Source organism: Parathielavia appendiculata (genome assembly GCF_033297405.1).
Source record: "Parathielavia appendiculata strain CBS 731.68 unplaced genomic scaffold N657scaffold_2, whole genome shotgun sequence".
Lineage (NCBI taxonomy): Eukaryota > Fungi > Ascomycota > Sordariomycetes > Sordariales > Chaetomiaceae > Parathielavia > Parathielavia appendiculata.
Genome location: NW_026944221.1, coordinates 199,218 through 224,827, shown reverse-complemented (window position 1 = coordinate 224,827; position 25,610 = coordinate 199,218). Strand labels below are relative to the sequence as shown.

The 25,610-nt window shown below is 56.2% G+C and overlaps 8 protein-coding genes across 8 annotated transcripts; 5 read left to right on the top strand and 3 right to left on the bottom strand.

The window, feature by feature from the left end:
• Positions 1-102: 102 nt before the first annotated feature.
• On the top strand, positions 103-2,646 carry N657DRAFT_687157 (uncharacterized protein). The gene is made up of 3 exons (XM_062796872.1): positions 103-282; positions 351-635; positions 693-2,646. The coding sequence occupies exons 1-3, from the start codon at positions 235-237 to the stop codon at positions 2,379-2,381; spliced, it is 2,022 nt and encodes a 673-aa protein (XP_062650509.1). The 5' UTR covers positions 103-234; the 3' UTR covers positions 2,382-2,646.
• Positions 2,647-3,064: 418 nt separating this feature from the next.
• Positions 3,065-4,252, top strand: N657DRAFT_630708 (23S ribosomal RNA methyltransferase; the record flags this gene model as incomplete). The annotated part of the gene is made up of 4 exons (XM_062790998.1): positions 3,065-3,098; positions 3,163-3,704; positions 3,820-3,948; positions 4,073-4,252. The coding sequence occupies 4 exons, from the start codon at positions 3,065-3,067 to the stop codon at positions 4,250-4,252; spliced, it is 885 nt and encodes a 294-aa protein (XP_062650508.1).
• A 470-nt stretch (positions 4,253-4,722) lies between these two features.
• N657DRAFT_677474 (ribosomal protein L18e) lies at positions 4,723-6,803 on the bottom strand (the record flags this gene model as incomplete). The annotated part of the gene is made up of 5 exons (XM_062795990.1): positions 4,723-4,800; positions 4,862-5,229; positions 5,292-5,396; positions 6,702-6,738; positions 6,798-6,803. 5 exons carry the CDS (start codon positions 6,801-6,803, stop codon positions 4,723-4,725), a joined length of 594 nt encoding a protein of 197 aa, XP_062650507.1.
• A 687-nt stretch (positions 6,804-7,490) lies between these two features.
• N657DRAFT_174235 (uncharacterized protein) lies at positions 7,491-8,289 on the top strand. Its single transcript, XM_062786083.1, has one exon. It carries the CDS (start codon positions 7,636-7,638, stop codon positions 8,113-8,115), a length of 480 nt encoding a protein of 159 aa, XP_062650506.1. The 5' UTR covers positions 7,491-7,635; the 3' UTR covers positions 8,116-8,289.
• N657DRAFT_174295 (glycoside hydrolase family 6 protein) lies at positions 8,290-9,866 on the top strand. Its single transcript, XM_062786084.1, has 3 exons — positions 8,290-8,907; positions 8,964-9,288; positions 9,384-9,866. Exons 1-3 carry the CDS (start codon positions 8,463-8,465, stop codon positions 9,802-9,804), a joined length of 1,191 nt encoding a protein of 396 aa, XP_062650505.1. The 5' UTR covers positions 8,290-8,462; the 3' UTR covers positions 9,805-9,866.
• A 553-nt stretch (positions 9,867-10,419) lies between these two features.
• Positions 10,420-10,789, bottom strand: N657DRAFT_566764 (uncharacterized protein; the record flags this gene model as incomplete). Its single annotated transcript, XM_062788448.1, has 2 exons — positions 10,420-10,601; positions 10,681-10,789. 2 exons carry the CDS (start codon positions 10,787-10,789, stop codon positions 10,420-10,422), a joined length of 291 nt encoding a protein of 96 aa, XP_062650504.1.
• A 333-nt stretch (positions 10,790-11,122) lies between these two features.
• Positions 11,123-12,956, top strand: N657DRAFT_677471 (uncharacterized protein; the record flags this gene model as incomplete). The annotated part of the gene is made up of 2 exons (XM_062795989.1): positions 11,123-11,166; positions 11,243-12,956. The coding sequence occupies 2 exons, from the start codon at positions 11,123-11,125 to the stop codon at positions 12,954-12,956; spliced, it is 1,758 nt and encodes a 585-aa protein (XP_062650503.1).
• A 2,948-nt stretch (positions 12,957-15,904) lies between these two features.
• Positions 15,905-17,352, bottom strand: N657DRAFT_640597 (trimeric LpxA-like protein). Its single transcript, XM_062792004.1, has one exon. The coding sequence runs from the start codon at positions 17,208-17,210 to the stop codon at positions 15,948-15,950; it is 1,263 nt and encodes a 420-aa protein (XP_062650502.1). The 5' UTR covers positions 17,211-17,352; the 3' UTR covers positions 15,905-15,947.
• Between the last annotated feature and the right edge of the window lie 8,258 nt (positions 17,353-25,610).

The window sequence follows — 25,610 nt, the reverse complement described above, 5'->3', positions numbered from 1 at the left end:
GGTAGCAAAATGCAGCTAGTCCGATTTGGGAATGATGTTTACTTCAAAGTGTGGGCCGCAAGGCGAATGATGCATTCCTTTCGTTTTCCGCATTACATACCTCAACGACACCCATCATATCGCGCTTTTCTTCCGGCTCTTATTTGATGAGGCATCTTTTTGGAGTCCCTCAACTGATTTTTTCGGCCCTCGTAGCATTACGACTCACCATTGTTGCTGCCGCTCTGCATACTTATGCCGTCGAAAAACGCGTCACAATGTGTAAACATGGGCTCTGAAGAGGTGCGCATCAATGCCGACAGTGCATAGTTGGCCATGTGATTGCTGTTCTAATGCTCAATCAACGCTAGAGAAACGAAATGCTCCATACCCTTGACATGAGGTACCGACGCACTCTCCATAGATGCGACCTCGTGGTCAAGGACGAGGAAGCGCGGCGCTTGAAGTTGCGCAGCATCATACTCCGCGATGAGGCATCGGCGCTCAAGGACCAGCTCGCACAGAGAGATGCTCGAATCAAGCAGCTCGTTGACCAAGTCGATGACGTCCGGAGTCAGCTGGGCGGCGCGTTGGAGAAGTCCCGCAGGCAGGATAAGCTCATGCAGTCGCAGGCTCGGGAGATCACCAATCTGAAGGTGACGAAACCACCAATTTTAACTCTTCGGCCGAGATCTGACAGGATGCTACTACAGGAGGAGCTGTCGGCAATCAACGCAGTATCACAAGACTCGGCCAGATTCCTATCCGAGAAGCTCGCCCTCTCCCGTGAGCTTGCCGTGCTCAAGCCGGAGCTGGAACATCTACGATCGCAGTTGACACACCAAAAAGATGTGCTCGCCGAGAAGCTGGCCCTCGAGCGCCAGCTTAATACGCTGGAAGTCGAGCTGGCCAACGAAAAACGCGCCGCCCAGAAGGCAGACCAAAAACAGGAAAGAGAGAGCAGGGTAGAAGAAGAGCTGCGCAACCAAGTGCGAGATCTGCAAGACGAGCTGGCCAAAGAGAAACGGCTTGCGGAGAAGAACAGAAAGACCAAAGAAACCAAGGAGAGCAAGGTAGAGGGAGAACTCCAGTCTCTCCGCGAACAGCTGGCAGCAGCGGAGGAAGAGCTTGCTGCTGAGAAGCGCAAGGCTGAGCAAGCAGAGAACGAGGCCTCGGAGACATCAGCTGCAGAGGAGGAACTCGAACAGCTCCGGGCGGCGCTTGCTGAGGCTCGCAAGGCCTTGGCTCACGAGAAGAAAGTGATGGAAAAGCTGCGCAAGGAGAATGAGCAGGCCCAGGTTGATGCAGAGGAGCGCCAGCAGGCCATGGGCGACAAGGTGGACAGGCTACGGAGCAAACTCCGCGACACACAGGAGGAGCTGAAGAAGTGCCGGGCTGAGCTCGAGAAGGCACAGGCAAGGACAGTGACGGTTTCCAGCGCCGCGACCACTACAGTCCCGCTTAAGAGCGCTCCTGGTGCCAAGCCGAACGCGAAGAAGAAGAGATCTGCCGACGAAATGAGCGTGGATGACAAAGTCCTTCTCACCCCGGGCAACATGGACGACCGGCCGAAGCGCCCCCTTAAGAAGAGAGGCTTCGACCTGTCCATGGTCGGCGGAAAGTCCGAATTCTCCATCACGCCCTTCCTCAACAAGACGGCCAACCTTGACGGGTCACCCAAACCTTCAAGCGACGATGCCACGCCAAGCGGCCCAGTCCAGTTCCGCGCCGCGGAGCAGGCCATCGCCACAACCCCTCCCGCCGAGCCAGCTTCCGAAGAGCCACCAACCGCCAATTCCTCAGCAGCCAAACCCACCACAAAGCTCGTCGAGAAACGACCCCGCGGCAGACCCCGAACGAAGCCTCTCGCCGGCTCGGCCGCGTCCAAGAAGAACCTGATTGTCCCCAAGCGCAAAGGCCCACACATCGAGCCCACGTTGGAAAATGTGGCCGAAGAGCCAGACGACGAGGGAGACAGCGCCAACCACGACCAGGAGAATGTCTCTGCGAGTGGCGGCTCTGCCACCGCGAAGAGCACTGCCGCTTCCACTACCACCGCCTCGACTACCAGCGCGATCAGCAGCGTCATCCCTGAGAAGGCAGAGCCCAAGAAGAAGAAGCGCAAGCTGCTTGGGACAAACACGTCGACGCTGTTTGATGGCGCTGAGGACGAAGGCGAGAGGGTGAAGCCTGCAGCTGGTGCTGCTGTTTCTGCCGCTGCTGGTGCTGCTGCTGGGGTCAAGAGGCCCGCGGTGAAGGTTGGGTTTGGTACTGGTGCTGGTGTTGGGAAGGGCATGGCGGCGGGTCGATTTGGAGCGGGCATTAAGAATGCTTTTGTGGGGACGACGTTCTCGCCTCTGAAGAGGGATAAGCGGGGGGCGGGGGCTAGCTTTTTGGCGTAGCCTGCTCATTTGTTCCACCCGGATGGGTTGAGAGAGATGTTGCGAAGTGGATTGTTCTGTGGGAATTTGAATTAAGTCTGGGATGGTGTATAGGCATGGTTCGGCGTTTGTGGTATCTTGTGGCATTTTGGCTTTTGGGAAGGGTTTCGAGGTTCTGGGATCTATCTGGGTTTTACTTGTTGGTTTACAGCACAGCACAATCAACGGGATGCTTCATTCCAACTATTCCTTGACTCAAGTAATACTGATAATGACGATGGGCTTGGAAAAGGTGTTGTGATTGTGAACTACGATCTCAACATGCTGGAATATGACTTTAACGAAATCCACGTTTCTTATATGCGAGTTCTTACGCTTTTTCTGGATGCCAAGACGGTCAATTCAGGAAGTCATGATACTTAAGCGAGGTCAATGCTCCAAATTTGCAATTATTCACTTCACCTGATCACAGCGATCGTCAACACTTGTACTCGGTATACCTTTTGATACCAGCCTCGGAGGACTGCCTTGCCTCTCACCTTATGACATAAAGGAGTTGAAACACCAACACTTATGAAGGTGCCATGGATCCGGGCTGTCCCCGCCAATGTCGATGGGCTCACCGCACGCTCTTCACATCGCGGCCTGTGTTCATGTTCAACCTCTGACTCATTCCCGCTCAATGTATCTAACATCACACCAAAATGGAGACGCGGACCAAGGATACCACCACCACCCGTCCCTTCAATACCACTTCGCCCTTCCTCTTCCTCCGCATCCTCCCGCTGGAAGCTACGCCAAGGCGCCGACCACTTCGCCCGCTCCGCCCGGGTGCAGGGCCTCAAGTCGCGCGCCGCCTTCAAGCTCCTCGAGCTCGACTCCAAGTACCACCTCTTTCGCCGCGGCAAGGGCCAGGTCGTCGTCGACCTGGGCTATGCCCCGGGCAGCTGGTCGCAGGTGGCTCTCGACCGCACGGCGCCCAACGGCACCGTCGTCGGCATCGACATCATTCCCGCCCAGCCTCCGAAGGGTGTCAGCACGATCCAGGGTAACTTTCTGAGTCCCGGGGTGCAGGCGATGGTGAAGCAGTTTCTATTGGAGGGGGAGAAGAAGAAGAGGGCCGAGAGGGCTGCCGCCAGGAACGTGATAAAGGGGGAGGCAGAGGCTGATTGGTTGAATGAAGTGGCCGACCGACCGAGTTATATCGTTCTGGAGCGCATGGCGGCGCACGAGAGCGAGGTCAACAGCGGTGTCTCCTTCGCCGCCTCATCGACACCAACATCACACGACGACGAGAGCATACACTCAAATGCAAGGGGAGAAAAGCGGCCAAATCTTCGGTTGGTAGACGTATGAACAACCCGCTTGAACCCAGGCCGACTCAGACACCAACCCCCCCAAAAGAGAACGAAGTACATCCTCACTAACACCAAGATCATCTCTCCTTCCCGCCAACCAGGTAGTTCTCAGCGACATGTCAGCACCCTGGCCCCAGACCCACGGCTTCTCGATCAAAACGTTGAGTAACCCGTATATCAGGATGATGAACACGAGCGGCATCGCCTTCAAAGACCACGCAGGCAGCATGGTACATCATAACCATTCCCTTCACTCACCTCCATCTCATCCTTCACCCCTCGAACTCCCTCCACATATTCGCAACGACCAGATATGACTAACCACGCCCACTTCCTCCCGCTCACCCCAAACAGGATCTCTGCCACGCCGCACTCTCCTTCGCCTCCGACACGCTCAAGCCGGGCGGCAACTTTGTCTGCAAGTTTTACCAAGGGCCCGAGGACAAGGCGTTCGAGGCATTGCTCAGAAAGATGTTTGCCAAGGTGCACCGGGAAAAGCCCGAGTCGTCACGGAGCGTGAGTCTTCACTCGTAGATGTGTCCTAGTTCAAATCAAGCTGAAGTCAAGTCGCAGGAATCGAGAGAGGCTTTTTTTGTGGCGCTCCGGCGAAAAGCGGACGTGACGCTAGAGGATATTGAGGGGCAATAATGGATGATAGCCTTGCTGGTAAGGTCAAGTCCATTGACGATGCAACATCAAAACTGCGCACGATGTCCGCATAGAACGTTGTACAAAACACACGACATTCGTCAAAAAGCAGTCATGCGTGTCGCGGCAGGGCCCAATGGCATTGTCATTCATGACTGTGGCATCAACAAGCGCCAGCCCGTCGATTCCTCATGCCCGTAAAAAGAGAAAAGACTTTTGCGTCCCATGTGCCGTGGTCGAGAGCAGACCGCAGACCATGGCAAGCCCGGAAACCACATGCCCCAAACCAGTGCCATGCGACAACCCAGAATCCTGCTCTACGCCCCAAACTCCAGAGAGTATCGGTCCCAACTGGTTTAGACCTTGAAGCCACGCGACCTCCTGCGGCCACGGGCACGCTCGAACTTGCGGCCCTTGGAACGGACATAGGGCTTCTGTTTGGGGGGTCAGTCCTGTTCTGGCTGTGCTTCATGAACAGCCAAAGGGGAAACGAACCTTGTTCTTGTGGGGACCGAAGCCAAAGTGCTTGACGGCCTCGCGGGCGTTCTTGGGGCCGCGGAGCAGCAGGGTGTTGGCACCCGTGGGCTTCTCGAGGGCCAGCTGGTCGAGGGTGATGACCTGGCCGCCGGCAGCGGTGATGCGAGCACGGGCAGTGGCGGTGACGCGGAGGGCGGCAACCGACATCTTGGGGACAGTCAGGAGGCGGTTGTCATCGGTGACAGTGCCAACGACGACCACCGTCTTGTTCTCGTTGCCGTTCTTGAGGTTGGCCGCGATGCGGGACAGCGAGATGGGAGGGCGGTTGATGCGGCTCATGAAGAGGCGACGCAGGACAACCTTGTTGAAGGGCGCATCGGTGCGGCCTGGTTATTGTCCGTCAGATGATTGATTCGGCTCCAATGGCTAAGAACTGAACGGAACTTACGGGCCAGGAAGCGGTAAAGCTTCACCAAGAGCTTCAGGTAGACGTTGTCGCTCTTGGGCGCCTTGCGGTGCGTAGACCGCTCGTGGTGCTTACGCAGATCGATACCTAGGTTCCGACGAAAACTCCAGTCAGCCTTTGGACTCCGGTATGCTCAATTGGCACGCTTCGACCAGCGATGCATCATCTCGAAGCTTGCCTGTGCCCATTCGCGACAGCGCTGGCGGCAGCAAGCAACGGCGACGGAATTCTCGACTGGGAGCAGGAAATGCCATGGTTCGCAGAGAGAAACACGTAATTCGGAATCTCTTCCACTCGCACACAAAAGGCTTCGAGGAGGCCGGTTACGTACCCATCTTGACGATGACTCGCGGATTGTCGACAAGAAATCCGAGTCGATGGGAGGTTCGTTGGCGATGGTTCCAAGAATTCGGAGGCCGCAAAATTTGGGAGATTTTGGTGCTGGTGGGGAGGGTTTTGTGCGTAGGCGGTGAGTAGCGGCAAATTCTTTTGCCCCTAACCCTCGCCAGGACTGAACTTCCACTTCCAATTCTCAAACGTCCAACGGCCGCCCTAATAACGGCACGGTTTCCAACAGAGCTAGAAGTTGGAAGTTGCTAGTGAGATCATGGCCCCGATTACAGACAAGACGGATCTGGTTGCAGAGTTCCCTTATCCAGTGCAGCACTAGGAACTATAACATAGCAAGCTAATCTGATGGAGTCAAATTTTTGCCTTCTTTTGCTCCGCAAAAGTTAGGAATAGAATCAACATAGTCGTCTCAGTTATTTTACAGAGGAACTGAAGAGATGACGATAGTTTGACTCCCGGTGTACCTGGTTGAGGGGCATGCTGCTTCGACTCATGCCTCTCGCGCGGCTTGAACTCCCTACTTCTTTGCTCTGTACCTTCTATACTACCATTGACTCTTGGCTTTTTCTGCGTTTGAGATCTCTTCGCCTTCTCCTTTCTCCCTCCTCTTCCTTTCCATTCACAGCCCTGAAATGCTCAAGACAGAATTGGCACCGTGTAGACTTGACGTTTGAATTCACATGTAGCATTCAATAGCCATTGTCTAGTGTCTTGCTATACAATCGCAGCAAAACCCTCTGGTACTACCATCATCATGGAGATGATTGAGTCATGTCGCTGTGATGCAACTCGAAAAACAATTGATCCTTAGATTACTTGATAGGTGTGCTTCTTGTCGCGATTGAGAGCCGTTGAAAGACGCAACGACCTCGTAACTGACAGACCGCCGTATCATAAGAGCCTGAGGATGGTGTGAGAAAGGATCAAGCGCGAAGTGTTGAACCAAGACTCGTTGACTCCGAATTCGAAAGAAAGAAGCAAGTAAATAGCCATGAGTTCGAGCAGATATATCGAGAAACTTGATACCAACAATCATCATACGCCTCTTTCCATCGTTCCCAAACTCATAATCAACTACCTGTGACTTGTTAGTCCAGTTCGCCGTAGGTTCAGTGCCTTACTCATAATCCATTGCACTGACATGGCAAAAAAGATTGTAGGTTCCCGAATCTCAATGTCTAAACTACACCCAAGTAACTAATCTAGAACCACCTCAAGTAAGTTGAAGAGAACAGCTACCAGGGTCATCGTCTGATTTGTCTTCGTCAATCGAGTTCTGCGCTACACCACTAATGATCAACTGGCAGCCTTCTCCATGGTTGTAAGCCATCCAGAAGGCGGCATTTATCAAAATTGAACCGGGCCACAAGGCGAGGTGTGGGAGTTCACGACGTAATCCGAGGCCTCGATTGAAACGATTGGAACAAACAGGACGGCACTAGCGCAATCAGCCGTCGAGTACCGCATCCGTCAGGCTCAAGTCGTGTTTGTCTGAACGGTACTGTTCCAGACTCATCAAGTATTAACACAACCATATTATAGGAGCTCTCATCCCATTTGGTGTCCCTCGGCCACTGCCTCCGAGCCGAGATGGTCTCCGAGGGCTTTAGCCGTGGCCGCGAGCGCGTCCTCTACATCGAGTCGGTCGAATTGCGCGGCAGAGCTGGTCTGGGTAGCATCTTGATCGGCATCCAGCACGACCCCCTGTCTGACACCGTGGCACTGGTGTTGAGGTTGTCGGCTAATAATCTACGGCTTAATGTCGTTAATCTAGTTCTTGTCAGACAATGGCGTATTTTAGCCACCAACTGCCGCTTAGCGCCGGGACAGGAACCATGCTGGGGGGTTGGGGGAGGAACTTGAAGTTCATGTATGCATGTACCTAGAGTCGTAAAGTGGCTGTCCTAGATCGTGAAGTGAACATGCCATGAGCCCTGCAGACACGCTTAGTCACTACGGAGTTTGAAGCCTCGACATGACAACGGACTTGGCAGAACGGAGGGTGCCGATGTCAAGAGAAGTCAGACATGCCGCAATCAATATGTTGGCCATGGTCCGGCGCCGTCACCGACGATGTTCACTTGCCACAACAGTGCGGGACCTTTCTGCTCCGTTTTCCTATAGTGTCTCATCAACAGCCGCTGTTCTTTCATGTGGCGAACCGTTACCCGTTGGTCGGCACGGCGAGCTGGTTGTAGAAGGCAGGGAGCAACCTCTCCATGGTCCGTACCCTTCTCCAGCCCGACCCAACCGGAGACCGAGAGACGTGCATGAAGGGGGGATAATACCCCAGATTGCCAGCAGCCGTCCCCAATTCCCCACACTTCCCGAACCCCAAAACGTCTCCGTGAGCCATCCACCAATCCCCGGCCGGACCGTCGGCCATGGCCTGAGCACAAATGAAGGGCGATATGAAACTCGAGATGGGATCTGGCAAGCGTGCCACTCGCAGTGATCGACACTCGCCCACAGCCCCGCATCCCATATCCCAACGGCGACTGCTCGGCGCGGCTCACGCCTTCCGCGGAGGGTCCAACCCGAAACCTCGCGCCAGCACCGGGCCTGTCTTCCTGATTGCGAGGCTCATCCTCCAAGGCATGGCAGCCTCAGGGCTAGCGCAGGGGCAGACAGTGTCTGCGGTTCCAAAGACTCCTGGTCGTTGTCAGGGGGGCACCGCAGCGCCAAGGGGGAGTCAGTCCCTGGTATAAAGTCGAGCCACCTTCCCTCTCTTGCTGAACGAGATCTCTCGACCAGGCATCACAGCTTCAGATCCAGTTTTGCGCGTGTGTGTTCTTGCCCAGCATGAAATTCTCGCAGTCTGCCGCCGCCCTGGCGTTCGCCGCCACGGCCCTCGCTGCCCCGTCGCCGACGACTCCCCAGAAGCCCAGACAGGCGGGCGGCTGCTCGTCTGCCGTCACGCTCGACGCCAGCACCAACGTGTTCAAGAAATACAAGCTGCACCCCAACAGTTTCTACCGCGCCGAGGTCGAGGCTGCCGTCGCGCAGATCTCGGACTCGTCCCTGGCGTCGGCCGCCGCCCAGGTCGCCGACGTCGGCACCTTCCTGTGGCTCGACACCATCGCCAACATTGGCAAGCTGGAGCCCGCGCTCGCCGACGGCGTGCCCTGCGAGAACATCCTGGGTCTCGTCATCTACGACCTCCCGGGCCGTGACTGCGCCGCCAAGGCGTCCAACGGCGAGCTAAAGGTCGGCGAGCTCAGCCGGTACAAGACCGAGTACATCGACAGTGAGTCTGCTGGTAACGCTTCAGGCTAGCAGGAATAGCACTGACACGATTTGCAGAGATCGTCTCAATCCTCAAGGCGCACCCCAACACGGCCTTTGTCCTCGTCATCGAACCCGACTCGCTCCCCAACCTGGTCACCAACAGCAACCTGCAGACGTGCCAGAACAGCGCCTCGGGCTACCGCGACGGCGTTGCGTACGCGCTCCGGCAGCTCAACCTGCCCAACGTGGTCATGTACCTCGATGCTGGCCACGGCGGCTGGCTCGGCTGGGACGCCAACCTCAAGCCCGGCGCCGAGGAGCTCGCCAAGGCATACAAGGCGGCCGGCTCGCCCAAGCAGTTCCGCGGTATCTCGACCAACGTTGCCGGCTGGAACGCCTGGTAGGTTTTCCCTTCATCTCACATCTTCGGGCGAAGAAAAAAATAGAAAAAAGAAAAGCAAAAGCCATATTCAGCGCTAACAGTGTGTGTTCAAGGGACTTGACCCCCGGCGAGTTCTCGTCCGCGTCGGACGCCAAGTACAACCAGTGCCAGAACGAGAAGCTGTACGTCGAGAAGTTTGGCGCGGCGCTCCGGACGGCGGGCATGCCCAACCACGCCATCATCGACACGGGCCGCAACGGCAAGCAAGGGCTGCGCCGGGAGTGGGGAAACTGGTGCAACGTCAACGGCGCCGGGTTCGGCCGCCGCCCGACGGCCGACACGGGCTTCGAGCTCGCCGACGCCTTTGTGTGGGTCAAGCCCGGCGGCGAGTCGGATGGCACCAGCGACACCTCGGCCGTCCGCTACGACAGCTTCTGCGGCAAGGAGGACGCCTTCAAGCCCTCGCCCGAGGCCGGCCAGTGGAACCAGGCCTACTTTGAGATGCTGCTCAAGAACGCCAACCCGGCTTTTTAAGGCTGCGGTTAAGCTGTGGGGGTGGTCCACGGATGGGGATGGGGATGGCGAAAAAAGATTGGACTAAAGATAAAGAAGCCAATCGCTGTGCATGGTCGCGCGTTTCTCTCGCCAAGTTCCTCTTCAGTGTGGTAGTTTCATAGGCGTATATATGGCGTTGCGTACATGTCGCGGTGGCCTCATCTGAAGTGACGGACCGCTGAATTTGTCGCCTGCTTGGAAGCGCGTAACACCGGCCATTGGAACCGAAGAACAGATGGTTAGATACACAAACATAGGAACAAAGAGGGATATCATACATACATATTATAATACATTGACCTGAGCCTTTGCTCGGGCGCTGTCCTCTTCCCTCTTCCCAATATCACTGGAATGGTACAACACAAGGTCGCATGTCCATCAAATCGTTCTCCCCTCCGCCCTTCGTCGCGGCAGCCAGATAATGCCGTACTCTCAGAGCGCGCATGGCACTCCTTAAGCCTCCCACAGCCGAACCTGACACCGCGAACCCGGAATCGACCAGGTGGCCTCGCCATGCCGAGTTACCGCGCTTTCGTTGACTCTGCGCCATAAGCGGAGACGGTTTCGTCAACTGTGCAGTTCTCAATGACTTTCTCATTTGACCAGCCGCCAGATACCCAGCCAGGCAAGGCCGAGCGAGATGGCCGTGATGCCGAAACTCCTGCTGCGCATGCCGAACCGTGAGCCGCTGGCCAGGATCTTGGCCCTCTGTTGCTCGAGTTGGGACTGCCCGGAGATGTAGCTGTATGCAGCCAGGCCTAGAAACGCGCCGCCACCTATTTTGTTTCGCGGCGTAATGAGCAATGGTTTTTTTGGCTGGTGTGCGATATTGTTAAAGTGATCGATGAGACGCACCAACGATCTTGCAGGGCAGACAGTCGTCTCCGCGGTCCTCTTTGAGGAGATCTTGCAGCTTCTCGGGTCTATCGAGCGCGTGTACAGATGGTACGACGTCCTTGGCCATCGTCGGTGTGGAAGAATTGACTGTGTTCCCTCAGTTGCAGGCTGTCTTCACTAGGTTCGGTTGAGTGTTCACAGTCAAAAGGTGGGCAAGGGAACTTCAGGTTGCCGTCAATCCAATCGAGATTCTGCAGGGGTCGCAGAGAAAACGGATCCAGCAGCTCGCCAGGGGTGCGCTAAATTTCAGTGGGTCCGGTGCGCTTATGGCGGCCCCTCGTTCATTGCGTCAGTGCTCCAGGGACTCCAGATCTCCATGGATATGTCGTGGGGACAAACCTCAACCCGGAAGCAGCTCCCAAACCACTCAACAACAACAGAAGGAAGCCAAAAGGTCACCATGACCGGCGTCATCGAGGCGCTGCATATCTACGACGAGCACAAGTGGGTAACATTGCCATCTACCGCCAACCGCAAGCTACCTTGAACCTTCAGGTAACTAACGACTAGTATGTTTTAGCTCCCTCGTGTTGTCGCACACATACACCTCGCGCCCGCTCGCAGCGACATACCTCCTCCCGCTCTATCTCGCCCACCCGGTCCCGCGCCCCAACCTGATCCACCTCCCCAACACGAACCCCCCCACGCTCGTCTTCAGCCTCACTCACGCCAACCTCCTCTTCCTGCTCACCACCTCGTCCGAGGTCGAGCCTCTGCTGATCCTCGAGTTCTTGCACCGCGTGGTCGACGCCCTCGAGGAGTTCCTCGGCGCCCCCTTGCTCGCCCACAAGCTCGAGGCCTCGTACGATGTCGTCGCCCAGCTCCTCACCGAGCTCTGCGACGCGGGCACCGTCTCCACCACCGAGCCCAACGCCCTGCGCGACCTGGTCGAGGTAGAGGGCTTCATGGACAAACTGCTGGGCAACCTCAACCTGCCTACGCCCGCATCTACTACCACAGGCATTGGCAGCAGTAGCAATAGCAGCATTAGCGGCACCGCCTTGTCGTCCTCCTCCTCCCTGCCCCGACGCACCGCGTCCCCTCTGGGCCAATTAGGACCCGCGGCGCCGGCCCTCCCCTGGCGCCGCGCAAACGTCCGCCACACATCCAACGAGCTTTACGCTGACATCATCGAGTCCCTGCGTGTCACGCTCGCGCCCTCAGGAAGGCCACTCGCGGCTTTCGCCCACGGCACCATTGCGTTTACGTCTAAAGTCTCAGGCGTGCCCGATCTCATCATGACGCTTACTGCTCCCGGTAGTGGTGGTGGTCGGAAAGGAGGGGGTAGTGGAGGGGGTTTGGCGGGGATGGTGGAGCTGCCTGTGTTCCACCCGTGTGTGAGGCTCAACCGCTGGCGGGAGCAGCCTGGTGTGCTGAGCTTTGTGCCGCCGGATGGGAGGTTTATTCTGGGCGGGTATGAGGTGGATTTGATGCCGGGGTTTTCGGAAAAGGATGGGGTGTCGTTGCTGGGGCTGGGCCAGGGGAGTGGGTTGAGGTTGCCTGTGTCGGTGGAGGTCAAGACGGGGTTGGGGGTGGCTGGGGCGGATTTTGAAGTGAGGGTGTCGGTGAATAGGGTGTTTGGCTCTACGGGTGCGGGTGGTGGGGGGCAAAGTGGGTGGGGAGGAGCAGGGCTGGGCGGTGGCGGGAGGGGTTTTGGTGTTGGTTTGCCGCAAGCTGGCACGCCGGCGTCGCCGGCGCTGCAGGACCTGGTGGTCACGGTGCCGCTGCCGGCGGACGTGAGGAATCTGTCCGAGATTAGGCCTACGAGAGGCGACGCGACCTACAACCCTGGCGACCGGGCGCTGGAGTGGTCCATCTCGAACAAGGAGTTGGCCCAGGGGACGACTTCGTTTGCGCTGCGGTGTACAGTCGTGGGGCAGATGGTGGACGACGAGATTGAGGACTCGGACCCGACTGGGTTCGGGTTCGGTACAGGCGGGGATGCATACACGTACGACGAGCTGTATCAAAGTTCACCACAATCGGCGATGAAACCGACCACGGACGCTGGGGCAGGAGAAAGGGATGAGCGGCGGACGGCGCAGAACAAAATCCTGATGCCCAGCTCCGCCTCGGTCAGCTTTGCCGTTAAGGGCTGGCTCGCCAGCGGCATCAAGGTGGAGAGTCTCCAGCTGGACCCAAGGAGGAGTCGGGGCCTGGGTGAGGGCGTGAAACCGTACAAGGGGGTCAAGTACCTCACAGTTAGCAAGGGGGGTGTCGAAATTAGGTGCTGACACAGTTACTTCACCAACCGCAAGCACAGCATCATGTCTCGCAACGGCACCACCCTTGACGTGGCCGGCTCCAGCCACGGAATAGACGTGTATAACCTCGCGTACGAACTCGAGCGCGACGTTTATACGATGGCAATAGCTCTATCCACTCTAAGCTCGGTTCTCGATATTTTCTCCTGCTATCCTTCCTCTCCTCTGTCTTCACTCGCTGCTGAACAGCGCCCTGGTTGTCCGTCTGAGCCTGCCAGACAGTCACCATCCACCCGCTAAAGCATTCTCGTGGGGTCCATCTTGCAGCAGGATTATGCCGCGCTCGCCCCAGTCTGGCGGACAATGCATGCCCCCCCTTCGATGAACAGGGGAACTGGCTCCGGGACTCTAAGGGGGGGCATGCGATTTGGATATGAATCTGGCTTGCGATATGGCCGCCTGAGGATGGTCATGCAGAACAGCATGATGGCTGCACCACGGCCGCTTGGCCAGCAAAACGGGCCTTGAAACCGCGACCCGAGGTGGCTTTCTTCCGGAAGCCTTGCACATGGTTACAATATTTTGTTTCCGCCGTCAGAACAGCAAACAGACAAAATTTGGATGCCAGTTTCTCCGCATGTCCGATGCGCACGTTTACCCGTCCGTTTCTGGGTCGCGACCCGCCCCCGATAGAGGCCATGGAGCGCCGGGATGTGTGGCAAACGTGTGATCGGTGTCCGTGGCCGGGCCGGGCCAAATGATGGTCTCAACGCTGGCCGGCCTGGACACGGTTGCTTCTATCTGTTGCACCACTCTCCTACTTCCATGGGAGTTGGTCGTCATGTAGCAAAGCCTCCCCAAGGAGACTCTGCGTCAACACATCAACCAAGCACAGTCCCATGAATACACATGCTCGAACGCTAGCCCGAATGTCGCTCCAATCATCCCAAGCTCGATCAGATGCAAACGCCGCATTTGATGATCGTCTTGCAGCCCACGACCGGAGGATAGGGTTGTGAGTGTGGTGAACCCCCGTTATGCGAGGGATTTCCCCCCTTATGGGACCGTGAGGCCATATTCGGACCGTGGATTCAATTGTATTCGAGCGCCAGGCAGCTTCAACAATATCAACCCGGCAATATAATTCCCCACCCACTGTGCTGCCGCTGCTGTATTGGTGCGGCACGGTGCGGCGTGGGAGGGGAACTTTCATTGTTCCCGCGAGCATCAACGAGTGGAATGCCCTACCTCATGCAGACAGGAGACTAGGTCTCGCAGGGAATGGGTTGGGTGAATTTGATGGCGAAAGTAGTAATGGACAGGCTGTCTGACGATCGCACCCCGCTCTTCTCCGTACACGTCCATCTCGGGTGCTTGCGGCTTTTGCCTGTCAACTTGCACCGTTATCAGATCAACTACGACACTCCCTCCGCCAAGCCGCTTTTCGTTCAACCACCCACAACGAGCCTTTGTGACAATACTGTGGCTCACTGTAACACATGATCCTGGCCGGCGCTTGGCCAACTTTACTTTTCCGAGACAGAGAGAGTCGAGAAACTCCGTCCACAATCCTCTTCTTTCAGAAAAAGAGCAGTCCATAGGGAGGATGTAAATCAGAGCAGATATCTAGCATAGGCACACACCCAAAGCATGCCCGACAGTGCCGAAAACTGTGTGCACACCACAACGTTCTGAAAGTCCCAACAGGCCGTGGCTGAGAAAAACAAAAAATCGAGATCTCGTAAAGTGAGCCAACAGGAAATGGCAGACGGCAGTCCATAAAGATGGGTATGGATCCTTCCCACATGCAAGGCTGCGCTGAGTACCGCATCTTGCCAACAACACCAAAGTACAAAGTACTTCCGCACTCCAGCTCCCAGAAATACCTACCAAGGTGGTTGCCGCCAGCCCTGTTGGTTGTAGTTAGACTGGCGGGTACCTCAGGCGGCTGAATTCATGAACGCAACAGAGTCCATCCATCCATACACCATGCCAGGTATTTAATTGACTGTACCTTCCCTTGTACCTTCCCTTAAACTACGACGTGCTGTAAGTCAGCCAGAGTCAAGCAACTCAAAGAAAATAAGATACAGAAACGGCAGGATTCGCTCGAAGGGCCGGTCGACCGTGTGGCCTCCAAAAACAAATTTTTTTTTTTTACCTGGTAATAAATGCATTCTTCAACAGGCACCGATGTAAGTCTGGCAGCCTACCGCCAACAACAGGCTAGATACTGGTCGAATTCGTACTGCAATTGTCCCCAACAACAGGTTGACTGGGGTCTCTACTTTGCATAAATCCAAGCAGCTGATGAGTGAGGCTGTGAGGCCAACGGCTCCACCCACTTACACCACCCCAAATAGGTAACCATCTCCGAACAGGGACGAGCTGGGTTTCAGTGTCAAGCAGAACAAACCGCCGCAACACGTTAAAGCGGGCGTACGGTAAGCATGTCCATACGGCCAAGAGTGATTCTGGCGAGCCTCGGCAGAGCCACGAGCCATAACCAACAAGCGGCTGGATGCACAATGTCCTATAGAGAAATGGACCGCCCCAGAAAGGCCAGTATGTCGGATAACAATAATGCATGCATTGTGATTTCCTCTCCCACTACAAAGATAGCTAGGTATCAAGGCCGCCCTCACCCGCCAATGTTTCCTGGCCACCTAGGTAGCTCGCTACCCACAAACCAGCCCACAAGCAAAGAACAACAGGGAAAGAAAAAGAAACATTACATCCCAAGCCGTAAACAATGCCATACCTTATTTCTCATCCAACCATACAAAGAATACTGGGTAAGAATACTGGGTATCACAGGAGATGGGGGGTAAAGCTCATCACTTCTTTAACAGCCACGTCGTTCTAGGAGAGAAAGAGATCCAGCCTCAAGCCCTGAACAGAGACAACAAGACACTAGTGAATCGAGAGAGAAAAGCAAAAAGAAGAAAAGATTAAAAGATAACCATAGCAAGGAAACACAGCGAGCCTCAAACCGGGGCAATACCCCTGCGGTGGCCGGCTTTAAGGCCCATGTAGACACTCCAGGTGGCGACGTCCTGCATAAAACCTGTCAGTGAACTGCAAGCAGAGGCTTGAATCCTCCAAACCAAGGGTTCCCCCCCCTTTGAGAAGGAGCAGGAAACTCACCCGAGTAACTACCGACCCAGCCCCCACGGTGGAACCCTTCCCGATCCTGACGCCAGGGAGGATGACCACATTGGCCGCGATCCAAACGTCGTCCTCAATGATGACAGGCTTGCCGTATTGAGTGCCCTGGTTCCCTCTGCGCATCAGAGGGTTGGTGCTGCACGTGCCTGTGTAGATGCACACGTTGGGGCTGATGATGACATTATTCCCAATCCTGACCTCGCAGACGTCATTAATCAAACAATTTCGGCCAATGGCGACGTTGTTGCCAATGTGGATGTTGTAGCCATAGTCGCAGTTGAAGGGCGCTTCGACCGTGGCGTTTTCGCCTACTCGGCCCGCGTGCGTCACGGGCGACACCATGGTGGGCGACAGCTGGACACCCTCGCGTGGCTGCAGTATGTCGCGGAAGAGACGCGCGCGCTCGGCGGGGGAGACGCCCAGGTTGGGGTTGGTCGAGTTGTTGAACCGCCAGCAAGCCGCATTGCACCGCTCCCGCTCAAGCACGAGTTCCTTGTCGAACGGATAGTACTGCCTTCCGTTCAGCATCTCCTCCTTTTGACGGCGTGGCCTATCCGAGGGAAACTGGGTGTGTGACAGGGCAAGCTGTGCTGTCGCTTGAACACCGCCCGAAGGGGTTTGCGACGACATGGTAGATGGCGGCGCTGGTGGGGTGGATGTCCGGCCGCTGTGCAAGACACTGCTGAAGGGCGGATGGGTAGAGATGGTGCTCTGTGGAGGAGGCGGAGGTGGTGCTTGCTGCTCTGGGTCGGTCCGAGTAATATCGTGAAGCGGCGGCACCCGCTGGTATTCCTTGGGCGCCCGATCAGAGAACGCAGATGTTGCGGCGGCGCTGACCGGAGTCGGGAACATATTGGCAGATGCCGACATGGCTGACATGGCAGATGCCGACGTCGTGTACCCTGACAGCGCCGAGAGTTTGTTGTCGGGACTGATGATGGAGCTCGGCATTGTCGATGCTGTCAACCTATCGTCGTCTGACTGCAGCGGGCGGCCCTGGGGCGGCGTGATTCTGAGCGTGGGCTGGCCACGGTTATATGGCAACGAGTCACGCTTTGGTTGCTGACCGAGCAGCGGCTGCTGGTTGCTGCCGTACGGGGCCGGTTGCTGGGGCATTCCGTATGCGCCGAGGGGGACATAGTTCGGATCCTTCGACTCGATGTTGACCTGTGCTGGCTTGCTCTCGGGCTTATTCGGCCAGGCTCCCCGTTGCGGGGGGTATCCGGCACAAACAAAGCCGCCTTTGTAACAGTTGTTGCCTATGTGGATTGTCAGCCGCCGGAACAGGCCGATGCGGCCGCGAAATGAGGCCATGCGTGTAAACCGGGCGCGTGTTGGGCCACCGCGCGGGGGCCACACCAAAACAATTCTTGACGGGGCGAGAAACTCACATTCCGGTTTTTTCTCATCGCACTTCTTTTTGCGTTTCCTGCAGGTTAGACAACCCGTCTTGGTGCGGTTGCTGAAGTTGCGCTTTCTTTTCTTCGGATCCGACTGAACAACCCCGTCTCTGCGGTGCTCAGGCGTGTACTGGCCGGAGTGCATCCCGTGATCGTCGCCATCCGGGCTCTGATCCTCGTCGCCATAACTTGTCGCCCTCCGTAGCATGTCGCCCACTGGTTCTTCTGACTGAGCTGATACCGGACCAGCTGAGTAAGGGGCTTCGTAGCTCGATGTGCGCTCCTCTCTGGAACCGCGCCGACGCCAATGCTCTCCACCATCCCGCGCTTCATCTCCTCGCTCTTCTTGATAAACACTTCTCTGGGGTGTTGTCCGTCTATCACGTGATTCCGAACGATAGCGGTGCGGTGCATACTGCTCGGACGGGTCCGACCGCTCTGGCCGTTCTACCCTTTCGGTTCTCGTAGGCGGCGATAGCAGGCGGTCTCTCCTGGGTGATTCTGAGATGGACCGCTTTCGTTTGTGCAAACCCTCGGCATCGGTAAAGGCAGGGGCGCCAGGAAGTGGAAGCCTCTCGTGGTTGGTGCTGCGCCGGCCCTCTTGAGCATCGCGACCCTCGTGCGCATCGCGGCTTTCTCGATCCCGCTGGCTCTGATACCCTTCCGCACTGGGTTCTGCGCTTGGCGATTGTCTGTTTGCCCGATCTCCATCTGGTACCGACCCGTTCATACCTTCGGCAGACTTTGGCGAGGCCCCATTCAATGCTGTGAAGGACGCCATCTCCAATCACCGCCACTTCTCCGGAATGTTTCTAAGTCGATTCTCCAAGCCTTCTACAAAATGGTCCGTACGGGAATGGGGAACAAATCCGTCACGGCTCAGGATCTGAACACAGAGTCCCACTTCCACGGAGCCAAGGTCTGGGGCGACCGCTCTGCGGCTGACAAGCGTTGGACAGGTTGGCGCAATGCTCGGTTGGCGTCAGCTAAAGTCGCGCAATGAGGGCGGCCTCAGGCAGGTAGCGTTCGGCTGTGGCAGATAAATGAGATGCCAGAAGCGGCGGATCCAAGCGAGTCGATTCCCGAACCTGCTGTGGGACATGCAACAGCGGTCAACCTTCCTTGAATCGCGGCGTTCGTGTGTTTGATGAATCGCCGTTGTGCGTCTCTAAGATTGATGAAGCCTAAAAACCAATCGAAAAATGAGAAAGAGCGTACCCGCTGCAGAATGAAGGATGATGAGCAGAAAGGCCCGCGCCGGGCTGCGATGTAGCACTGATGAAGGAAGGTGGGGACCGGGCGGCGCTCGTGCGTCCGTCACTTCCAGCCCTGGACTCGTCCGAAATCTGGCGTCGTCTTGGTACCACTTTGGTCGGCGTAGGCTTCGCTGCTGCGTCAAAGTGAAAAAAGAATAAGTTCTTTTCCTCCCTGAATATTTCTGTCTTTCCGCCCCGTTTTGGCCTTGAAAGCCACTGTTTGCAGGCGATCCTCGGCTGTGGAAGCTGAGTCGCGGCTCTGGCGTACGTGGAATGGCGGATCCAGCCAGGATGCAGCAATGAGTGACCGCAAATCCGGGGCCCGGTGTGCGCAAACCCAAAGCCGGGGTCGGATTGTGACCACCGCAAAGGCCGCGACAAAAGCTGATAGCAAACCGTCACAGTGCTCCCTTCCGCCGCCGCCGCTTGCTGCTCAGATCGCCACCTAGGTGCCGATGTGGAATGTGGAGGCTTATGCTGCTTGCTGTTGCTGAAGGAAAAATCGACCTCGCGTTCGTTTGTGGTGATGAGGTGCCGGTGTGACACGTCAGAGATTCATTACCCTAAGGTGGTGGTGCCCGCTTGGTAAGTGAGTGATGATGAGGTACAAAGTATGTGATCTGTGCGCGAATCTCACGTTCCCACACGTTGCGCCCTCGGCAGCCCGCTACCAATGCGACGACGGATGTGGTTGATGAACCGTGGACAGAGAACCCGAGATGCTGCGTGTGGGTACGACGTTTCGTAATCAGGAGGAGCCGATATTGCGTTCGTGTGTTGCCGGCTCTTCGAACCTCAGAGTACCCCTTCGCCTTTGTCTTTGAACTTGCCGGGCACTGGCGCTTGGCGTTGTGTTGACGCGCGATTAAGGTTTCTGCTGCGCCTGTCGGAAACGATATGGGAGGCTGGAGCCCAGGCTGATGCGCGGTGCCGCAACGTCGAATAACCTAACACCTCCCTTGAGCAGCGGCGAATTCTCAAGTTGCCTCTCTGGTCGCAAAGTTCCGGGGGCAGAGCGTGGGAAATATTCCCTTGTCCAGGCAGACTATCCCCGTAACCCCGAGCCTGCAGAGCGGAGCAGAGATGCGGACAGGTATGATGAAGGGGGTGCATGGAGTCAAAGTGTCCAGCAGCCAAACAAGCGCCATAAAATTGTACCGCTCGCGAGTCGGAACGCACAGACGCCCGCGCGGGTGCAGAAGGCTGGGATGAGAAAGCGGCGAGATCTTGCAGGGAGCCCTGGTCGGTGACAGTGTGGGTCTTATGTTACCCGTGTCTGTGAAATCCTCTGGGGTTAGACTGGGGTTGGGTTTACAGCGCGCAGCGCGGAAGTTGAATCTAAGAAAGAGGAAATCCCTCCGGCCAGTGTCAGCAGCAAGTCCGCTTCGTGTGCCGTATAATAAGATACAAGTCGAATGCAAGGACATGGTTTAAGAGGGGGAAGAGACGTCAGACAAGGTACCTTACCGTCCCCCGCGTTGGAATGTGGGAGTCAAGCACACATCTACCAACAAGTCCTGTCAGCGGGCACTTGTGCTAAATTCAGCGGCACACCGCAGAGCCGAGGAAACGACAGGAACGTCGATCTCGTACTGGTACATGCGGAGGCCTTCCGTGCTTGGGTCCAGAGTACTCCGTACTGTACCACAGCTTTTTCATTTCCAGGTTGTTATGTAACAGCGGGGTGGAGTACGGAGCTGCTCCGCATTGAATATCAAGACCCTGCTGCTCATGGCTGCTAAATAATAAACGCGTTGTCGAGCCAGCCAGGCACTTGCATGTGCACTTGGCTACCGCTATCCGTCCTGTGTGCCTGTACCTGTACAATACATCAGGTACCGTCTGGCGAGCACGCCAAGCCATTCTCCGTCGGCACAGTCGAACATGGCAATGATGGTCGCAGGGGTCAATCAGGGGCAGAAGCCCATTGTTCAATAGTTCAACAACTCATCGAGTCAATCGTTATACCTTAATCGTCCGTTTCCTACCCTGCCGGAGACTTGAAGGAGGGCGTCTGTTTGGGGCCTGGGTTGACATGGCTTTGGCTAGGTCAGCATTGACCGGCCACCACGAAGACCAGCCTCGCCAAGTCGACCGACATCAAGTTGAGCCATGCCTGGCGCTCTCCATGCAGTTTGCTAGGCGCGGTTGGCAGCCGCCGGCTGCAAATGGGAAGTGCTTCGATCGTGGTGCCATCCCGGACGTTGGCGTCTGGTGGTGCAATTGGGCAACGAAAGGGGCATGGATAAAAATGTTCCTCATCGCGAGAATCATGACAACCTGCCCTATCGCCAATCCCTCAGATCGTGACGTGTGTAACGGGGCTGCCGCGACGCTTGCCCTCGGGGACCGCCTCACCTCGCCCCGCCTCGGAAACCGGGGAGCTTCTTGGGCGATGGCCACCCGAACTTTGTTTCCGCAAACGACGGCGTGCATGTGTGAAGGACCGTCCGTCCCCTGCAGTACGAACAGCGACATACACACTAGATAGGTACCGTGCCACCTCGCAGTGATTTGATTAATGCTAGCTTTGGGCCAGATCTTTGCTATCCATATTGTGTTCCTCTGTGTGACCCCGCTTCCGTTGAACGAGGCGAGGGATTTCCCAACGAGCGATGGTAATCGAGTTCCTGAGGCTTGCACGATGAGTGGCCAATGACTGGGTGCAGAACCAGTGATGAGATGACCCTTGGTTGCTAAACGCAGGTCAGCCCTGTCTTCCGGTAACTACGCAGTGCTCACACCGTTTTGATCAAATACGAACTTCTGGCCTGAAAGAGAAGTCGTCAGCCGCGGCCAGCTCGCTTCGCTGCGTTTGGAGGTCATGGGCGGCTCCGATCCGCGGGGATCAGCCGCCAGCCGGCGGTAAGACAGAAACAGTCAAACAACACGACGGGTCATAGAGGAAAATTTGCCCCATCCACCTCGCTCGTGGTCATTTGAGAAGGGTTGCCGAAACTGCACAACGGGAACATTGATGCTACCAACCAGCTGCCAAGTCGCCCTATGCCTGTCCAGATCCGGCCAAGTGCCCACTTCTTCGTCAATTATGTCCACGGCGGAGGAACATATTGGCGTGCGGGTGAAAAGCCCAGGGTTTCTTCCGTGCCTCGGGCCTGCTTCTGAGCTTTGGTGTCATCCGTCCCCACACACCCTGAAGGTGCCGAGTTGTGTTATGCACGAAACGCAGTCGTTAATCTTCCGAGATGACGCCCGGGGGAGATAATATAAAAACAAAAACAAACAAAAAACAAAAAAAGCCCCCAGGTAGGAGGTATTTCGCAAGGGACTTGGTTTGGCGTTGCGAGATGCTTGAAATGTTGGGACTCGGCCTTGGCCTTCTGACGATGGCGGAAAACAGAAGAGCGGGACGAGCGTGAGCGTTTGTCGCATTGCATTGGACGTTGTTACGCTATGGTACACAGTTTGTGATACTGTGTCCTGTAAGGACTCGGAGGCCGAAACGCACGCTAGACCTTGTCACCATCTCAATTGGCAGAAAATTGAAGCTTATTGGACGCCTGTTCTATGGGAAGCGTAATCCTGATTGGCCGCGACGGAAGGCGCTGCAGCCTATGAGAGCCCGGAAACAATTCAATAGCGGGCGTACTAAGGTCAAGCAGCAAGCGGCGGCAGCGGGCGATTGCTGATTTTATTCTTGGAACATGATTGCCAGTTGTCCAGCGGCAGGTGCGGAAGGGAGATTGTGCGATCTGGTGCCCAACATCCCTGACCGGGACGGAGGCGGTTGTCGCGATTGGAACTGCGCTAAGAAGTTAATCGCTCGTCTCAACACTTCGGCGATGCGATAACTATCTGGATTGATTGGTGTGCGGCATCTCGCATCAGTCTCATATTCGGACACTTTGAACTCCACTTATGCTTAAGTCATTGAACATGACGAGTTCGTTTCATCGGCAAAATCGGAGAAGCACCACCCTCCGGCTGACTGATGACGAGAAAAAGAACACGGACCCGGGCGATCTCACATGGAAACCCTGCCAGCCGACCGAAGCCCTCCGCCGAAGGGGCTTACTGCGGGGCGGACGATAGCCGCTCCATGCAAGGAAAAAGGCCTTCATAGGCAACCCCATAATAAAGCCAAAAATACGATCCTCCATCATAGGCTAGATTTCGGCCGAGCCGCTGAATCCTCAAGTGCGGCTTACGACTGAAATGTGCATGAAGAGACCGGCCACATTACTGTTTCGGTCCATCATCCCACAGTCGAGCTTCGAACACTGTATCACCTCACGGAGACATCAGTTACATCACATGCTCTGTTCGAAGCACCCCTGGCCGATGGCACGCAACCTACCGGGGCTTCCTCACGTTCCAGATCCCCGCTACCACAAGACGAGTCCGGACATCAGTTTTTCGAATATCTCCTGGCCCCCTGGCACTAGTCATAACTCTATCATGGACGGCATTCACGAACCTCCCTGTACTCTCCCTGGCCCTGTCGAAACAAGAAGAGCGTCTTCCTCGGAAGAAAGTTCATTTGTTGCGCAGTAGTGCTCCGTCGTGTGGCCACGGCGCCGGTATCATCGATGCCATAAACAGGACTGCTCGGCATCAGGGCGGCTCGCTCCCGCGCAGCGAGTGGACGCCCGTCACCGGGGGCAAACGGCGAAACGCTGTGTTTTATCGGATGCTCTCCGCAAATAATACCGTTTCCGCCGGTTACGACGCAGGATTGCGCAAACATCTATGGCCGTGGGCGCCAGCCTTGTGTCGTACGTATGAAGTCTGCATTGCTTGACGCCCGAACGGCGCTTACAGTTCCCAGCAGCGCGTAACGTTCCCGAACGCAGCGTTTCTATTGGCCCCTCCGCCCCACACACATCGAGCACGGCAACCGCCATCATGACATTGGACGACGACTTCTCCCACGACTTCTAATTCGGGATGAACATGTCGTTTCGAAACGCCAGGAAACACTACTGGCTGTTCACCAGCCCTACCGTGATGTCTTTGCAGGTTCCCGAGCCGCTGGGTGATCGCCAAGACCGCTTGCCCCCTTGCCCGTTGACACCATTTGCCCGGGCGTGGCGCGGCCCACGCACGCTTTGGCATGTTGCAGGGGGGTATGATGCGGCTCTGAGTTTATCGAGACGACAAAAGGGAGGACTACATGTTCATGCCAGCGGCTGCGGCAACCACCGGCGGCAACACCCCCAGGGGTCCTTGCGAGAACCGTGGCATGGGGCGCCTGCAGGTACCGAGGGTTGTCGATACCAACACCCTGTTGTCACCCCCCCTCTCCCCGTCTCTTAAGTCGCCGACCGCCTTGCCTTTCGGAGTATTTTAGCTACCTGCCGGCGCCACCACACACCCGTTACCGCCGCCGCGGCTACGATGGGCGCATGCGTCAAGCAGCCCTATCAAGGGCGTGACGAGATCTAGATCTGCGGCACTGGCAGTTTGTACCACGAAACGAGGGTTCAAGTACTGGTACATAACGGGTAAACGAGCTGTACCTGCATATATGGCTCGGGTCCACTTTCAACGACATGGCTTCTCAACCAAGTCCCAAACCCAACCAGACGGCAGCCGCCCACTCCGCTCACGCGACGAGAACGTGGCCTGTTGGTCGGTTATTTGCCGAGGAAGCTTCTGATTGTCTTTTTATAGCTTCCCTGCTTCAAATGAACTCCAGGAACCCGATATCACACGACCCAGCGACTCGGGGAGGACCGGGAAACTCACCCTGTCTTCCTAAAATAAACTTGAATACTTTTCACCGCAGACCTTCCCCAGATTTCCAGGTCATTCTGAAACATTTCACGCGGGTGACGGGATTGTAGGGGGATGACTTCGTACCTGCATACTTTCTCTTGCCCCCAGAGCCGAGCCCATCACCAGCCAAGCGCCCATCCCGTTGCATCCTCGCCAGCGCGGCTCCGAGACCGGCATCCGCGTTGGATGTTCGGATTGGGAAAGAAATCGCTACGCTACAGGATGTCGTATCTTGCGTGTCTAATTTGTTTTACAACAATCATTGGCACATCCGAGGGAGTCTCGTCGGCTGCCTTGGTACTGAACTTGGCCTGCTCGTCCCTGACATTGATCCCCTCGATGCGTGCTACGAATAGTTTAGCCACACTACCGCCGCCGTCCGCTGCGCCTGGCTGAATATCTCATTTCCGCTTTACTCTCCAATAATGCTCCCGGGAGCTTGTCAAGCCCTGGATTCACGATGCAGCCCACCACCTGACTGAGCCTTTGTCAAGAGCACTTAAACAGCTCACCACCCGGCTCCTGGTGGAGGTGGATGGTTACCAAAACTCTCAGGGCCACAGAATCTTGCTTTGGGGGCCGGCGGTTAGTGTTCGAACATCAACATGTGGCGGCGGTTTGCGAGTCGTAACTGGTGACCTCCCTCGAGAGGGAGAGGAGAGGCTGGTGAGTGGAGGAATCTGGACCTAATATGTGCAACGCCGGCAGTACATTGTTCTACATAATGAGAACCCAAAGCATTGCGGAGGCATCTGAGCCCGGCGCGGGAGGAGATCGTGACTCGCGATAAGGAAACTAGCGCTGTAAGTCTTCAGCAAGCAAACGATATAGCTTGATTCACTGATGCCCTGATCAGAGTGCCGAATATCTGATGCATGTAGTCAGACGTATAGTCAACGCTAGCCTAGAAGGCACCTTTGGGTTACGAGGGCAACCTCTTCTACAACGGTTTTCAGCTCAGACCGGGCAGTTGAACCTGAACTGATACTTGCTTCCACAATTATTTTACGACAGACTGAGAATTGGCTGCATTGCATGTCTGGTACAGACACCAAAGTCACCTTAGTCGACGTCACAGCATCGTAACTCAAATCCCCTGATGGGAACCACATGTGCCTGAC

What these genes read in the sequence shown, in the direction of transcription:
- N657DRAFT_687157 (XM_062796872.1), top strand. Translation starts at nt 235, where the DNA reads ATGCCGTCGAAAAACGCGTCACAATGTGTAAACATGGGCTCTGAAGAG. An exon ending in TAAACATGGGCTCTGAAGAG is followed by an intron (nt 283 to 350) that starts GTGCGCATCAAT and finishes AATCAACGCTAG; the next exon opens with AGAAACGAAATGCTCCATAC. An exon ending in GGGAGATCACCAATCTGAAG is followed by an intron (nt 636 to 692) that starts GTGACGAAACCA and finishes ATGCTACTACAG; the next exon opens with GAGGAGCTGTCGGCAATCAA.
- N657DRAFT_174235 (XM_062786083.1), top strand. Translation starts at nt 7,636, where the DNA reads ATGACAACGGACTTGGCAGAACGGAGGGTGCCGATGTCAAGAGAAGTC.
- N657DRAFT_174295 (XM_062786084.1), top strand. Translation starts at nt 8,463, where the DNA reads ATGAAATTCTCGCAGTCTGCCGCCGCCCTGGCGTTCGCCGCCACGGCC. An exon ending in CAAGACCGAGTACATCGACA is followed by an intron (nt 8,908 to 8,963) that starts GTGAGTCTGCTG and finishes CACGATTTGCAG; the next exon opens with AGATCGTCTCAATCCTCAAG. An exon ending in GTTGCCGGCTGGAACGCCTG is followed by an intron (nt 9,289 to 9,383) that starts GTAGGTTTTCCC and finishes TGTGTGTTCAAG; the next exon opens with GGACTTGACCCCCGGCGAGT.
- N657DRAFT_640597 (XM_062792004.1), bottom strand. Translation starts at nt 17,210, where the DNA reads ATGCCCCAGCAACCGGCCCCGTACGGCAGCAACCAGCAGCCGCTGCTC.